This window comes from Ailuropoda melanoleuca, chromosome X (genome assembly GCF_002007445.2).
Source record: "Ailuropoda melanoleuca isolate Jingjing chromosome X, ASM200744v2, whole genome shotgun sequence".
Lineage (NCBI taxonomy): Eukaryota > Metazoa > Chordata > Mammalia > Carnivora > Ursidae > Ailuropoda > Ailuropoda melanoleuca.
Window position 1 is genome coordinate 80636695 of NC_048238.1, and position 4582 is coordinate 80641276.

Consider the following 4582-nt stretch of genomic DNA (forward strand, 5'->3'; position numbering starts at 1 on the left):
TGTATATATATATACACACACACAAATGTATATGTATGCATGTGTATGTGTATGTATTATCTCAAACATGTTCTATTTTTCTTCAGTTCCAGTGTACCCACCTTCATTTATACATAATTAATACTAGTCTCTTTACATACAAAAATATTGCCCCTAAATAGTTCATGATTGATTTTTGTCAAAAATGAATGACAAATGAATCACAAATTTCTCATTTGATTTTTGAAGGGTTCCCACAAGGAACACATATTCAACTGAAAAAAAAAAAATGAAATGAGGTGGAATCAACTCAAAAATTCTATGTTACCGTAGACACTGATAAAGTTTATGACGAATGAATGCTTACCAAGAACAAATATGGCTCTGCTTTATGTTAAAGCTTGCCTCAGAAAACCAACTGAAGGCTTAAAAGCCAAAGGTTATAACCACATAAGATGATATTCATGTTTATGAAAAATATTAAGCAATATGTAATGAGAAGACTGAACAAGTATATGACTTATTCCCTGCCCTTAAGGAGCTCTCCAGCTTCTCAGGGACAGCATGACACAAACATATAAAGGAAATAAAGCCAGCACTAGCAAGTAAGTGGTAAAGATAGTACCATAAGAACTCAAAAACAGGAGACTGCTATGGACTAAGGGAGTTAGAGCCAACTTCCTGGAAAAGCTGGGGCTTGAACAAAATTAAATAGATGGAGTAAAGAGAAAAATCCCAAGTATGTGGGTGACCTTCTACAAAGATGAGGCAGAAATTCATTAAATATATTTGAGGGACAGGGAGTTGACCTAGTTGGAACAGAGGGTTCTATGTAGGAGTGATTGGGGCGGTAAGGTTGCAATAATAAATTGGAGCTGGACAGTGAAAGCCCTGAATCCCAAGCCAGGAGGCTCAAACTTAGTCCCACAGATAGATCCTTTACAGGTTATAAAGCACAATAAACAAAACAATATATACTCATAATGATGTAGTCTGAAACCATTTTCCTGAAGCCTTTAAAGAGCATACCAAGTCCTATAATATTTTGCCAATATATTCATAAATATGTGAACATATTGTTTAGGAAATCTGTTCAGAGTGAAGGAGTAAATACTCAAACATGCTTTCCAAAATACAAAACCAGTGATCGATTACGCATTCATAGTTCTTAGCATAATTCCTAAGAGAATAACTGGGTGGAAGACTTCAATTTTAGGCTTTCCTCTTCTCCCCACCCTCCTCCAAACACGTACCTAAATTTAATATCCAGAAACTGCACTGAAATAGTGTTATTCTGAAAATAAGAGGCCTTTTATTATTACTTCTCATTATGGGTGAATTTACTTACTGCACTGTTTCAAAATTACTATACCTATCAAAATAATTCTGTCCATGATTTCTTTCAACAAAGCAAATATAAAAGATAACAAATGCAAAGATTATGAAAAGCAAAAAATCCTTTCCTCAAACCAAAATGTATTTACAATAATCAGCATTGGTTATAAGGCAGAGGGGAAAGAGGGTATGTTCATAACAAAAAATGCCATCCACAACAAAGAGTACCAGAGAGTATATGAAGAACCTTACAATAGCCAATTTCTCAACCAAAATAAGCCATTATCCCACAACTCCCTAAAGAATAGAGTTAATTTTGTTTCTCAAAAATGCCCTCAAATTTTTTGGCTATTTCTGCTATAAAAATTAAGACCCTAACGTAACTCAAAACAAGGATCCTTTCCCCTAGTAACCAGACATGTTAATGATTGATGATTTCATTTGCCACTGCAACAAATACTAATTTAACCACCACTACCTTCTCAACACCAGGAAAATGAAAAATCTCAGTCTTTAAAGGCATACGTGACCAGAAGGCAAGAATATTCTAGGATGATTAAAACACACAAAGTAACACACAAAAACCGTGGCAATGCTGCTGCTGCACGACGAAAAGGAATATGCCATTCTTCCAGGCACGTATGCCTTTAAATAATATGTGTAAATTGTGATTTTATGTATTGTCTTTTTCCCCCCCTCCGAGAAGATGAGAACATCCAGGAGAGTTGGAAGAAGTGCATTAAGGAAGGTGTCAAAACCTCCCTCCCTACTCCTTACTGGAGCAACTCGCTTTAACAATAATGCTCTTTCACCCCTCACATTCCGCCCTGTTTCCATACACCCTACAGTCAGCAACCCACCCACCCCCACCACCACCGTTCCCTTCTCTCCCCCTCACATTCACGAAAACAGGCTGCTCCGACTTTGTCAGTCTCGCCGCCCCCGCGAACCCGCCCAGACCAGCAGAGTCCAACAACGCAGCCACGCAGCCACCCACATCCCCCACCTCCTCCTCCGGAGCCCAGCTTCCCCTCCCCCCCCCACCCCGTCCTGTCACCTGCTTGGGTGGTGTCCGTCAGGTCGTAGCCGCTGCCGGGGAAGTCTCGGAGTTTCCTACCACTGAGGCTCAGGATGCCGGAGTTGCCCGCCTCCTCCAGGGCCCGGTCCAGGCTCCTCACCGTGTGTTGAGGCTGCAGGCTCCCCGGGTTCCACTGCGGCCCGTTGGGGAACGGCTGACCGAAAAGAGTCGGTACCGGGATGGGCACCACCAGGGTCCCGCCGCCGCCGCCGCCGCCGCCTCCCCCTCCGGCTCCGCCACCTCCCCCTCCGGCTGCGCTACCGCCACCGCTACTTCCACATCCACCACAACCGCCGCCCCCACTGTTAACACCACCTCCCTGACTCGCCGCCATGTTCCTGGGAGAGAGAATAGCCCCCGACAATACTCTCAGCTTGTGCCGCGAGTGTAGGGGGTTCTTAGGACGCATGCGCAGGCTGGGGGGCGGAGGGGGGGCGAGGTAGAGGGTGGGAAGGAACCAGGGGGCGGGCTGGGAGGAGGTGTTGGGTAGAGAAGAGACGGTGTTCCAACGTGCAGAACGCTCGGTTTGAGAAATGTGTGATCAGAGGAAGGATGCTAAATCTCGATTCCGCTGCTTTGGGTACCAAGATCTTGCGAAGCGACACCGGCTTAACTACAGGTCATTTAGCGGTCTGTCCCCAGATCTGTAAATTGCTTCACCTTTCTCGCTCTGCAAAACAAAGGCAAATATATTAGGTAGGGGTGAAAGGGACTCCTTTCAGAATATGTTGAAACGGCATTTAGAAGGACTATGAGCCACCTTACTGAAACGCTTACCGCAAATGCCTCAGGAATTGTTTATCAGTGTTGACACGGAGAGAAACAGTGGAGGGTTATTTGGGGAGGGAAACTGGTGCAGGACTGAGTTTTAAGCATATATGAATTTTGCCATACTTTAGAATTCCAAAATAGGAAAAGACTTTTTAAAATGTTTTCAAGGAAGCCTCTCGTTTCAGTATGTGTGGGTCTCAGCCAAACTGCTGCTTTCCAAAACTTGGAAAAGTTCTCTGCATTCTGTTCTATCACTCTTTGAAGTTGTGCCAAGATTTCCAAAATATCTCAGGTTTCTTCTCATCATGTCAGTATGGCTGATGGAAAACTCTTTGATCGTTAAACAACCTTAAAGTTTATTTTCGAAATAAAGGTTTTGGTTTTAGGTGGAATTCTGTAGGTTTAACACTGGGGATAATAAGCTAATCAATCTTCCATTTTAGGAGGTCACTTTTGGAACCTGAACCCAACCATTCAGGCCACTATTAACCCTTCTACCTCCACTCAGAATACTCAAAACTTTTTCACTGATAGTAAAGTGACCCCCCCCCCGAAAAAAAAATTATCCGAATATTTGGGCATATTCAATCATCATCAATTTGAATATTCAATGCATCTCTTTTACATCCATTTCAATTTGAGCAATCTGCCAACAATCTCATTTTCTTAGAGAAATCACAAAAGTTTATCTGCCATTGGATCTACTTTGGGGGAAAATGCAGGAAAAAATGTGTGGCCATCCATACAGGTTAATTAAAATGATTACGTTGCAAGAAATTACATTTGCCATAGGCATGACCCACAAAAGGAGCAGAACTGAGAATCAGACTCTTCAATGAATTAGCTAGTGAAATCAAAGTACTTAAGCCCACTGGTGTCAGAAAGAAATGCTGTACCTTATATCTCATCTTTATATCACAAATCAAATCAAGTATTAGTTGAGAACTTCCAGAATCAAGAAGGGGAGAGGACAAACTAAATTCATTCGTTAAAGACTAGGAAAGGGGGGGCGCCTGGGTGGCACAGCGGTTAAGCATCTGCCTTCGGCTCAGGGCGTGATCCCGGTGTTATGGGTTCGAGCCCCACATCAGGCTCCTCTGCTATGAGCCTGCTTCTTCCTCTCCTACTCCCCCTGCTTGTGTTCCCTCTCTTGCTAGCTGTCTCTATCTCTGTCAAATAAATAAATAAAATCTTTAAAAAAAAAAAAAAAAGACTAGGAAAGGAACTATTTTAATAATAATTTCCCAATAGGAATGTTGGCATTATTTAAAACAATGTATTGGACTCCAGGAAAAATATGACTTCAGGATATCTGTCAAGTGAAAAAGGCCATGTATAACCAAATTTAAGAAATAAAGTAATCTTTCAAAGAATTAAAAGATAGTCTAAGTGCAAAAAACAGGAAGCCTGCAAAGTAGG

General features: G+C 42.1%; 1 protein-coding gene across 6 annotated transcripts in view; it reads right to left on the reverse strand.

Moving 5' to 3' along the window:
- LRCH2 (leucine rich repeats and calponin homology domain containing 2) overlaps positions 1-2770 on the reverse strand; it is a 110869-nt gene extending 108099 nt beyond the window's left edge. For all 6 annotated transcript variants that reach the window (XM_034649547.1, XM_034649546.1, XM_002928786.4 and 3 more), the window contains exon 1: positions 2372-2770. In XM_034649547.1, the coding sequence (XP_034505438.1) occupies positions 2372-2726 (355 nt within the window). In that variant the 5' untranslated portion in view covers positions 2727-2770. The remainder of the gene's footprint in view (positions 1-2371) is intronic.
- Between the last annotated feature and the right edge of the window lie 1812 nt (positions 2771-4582).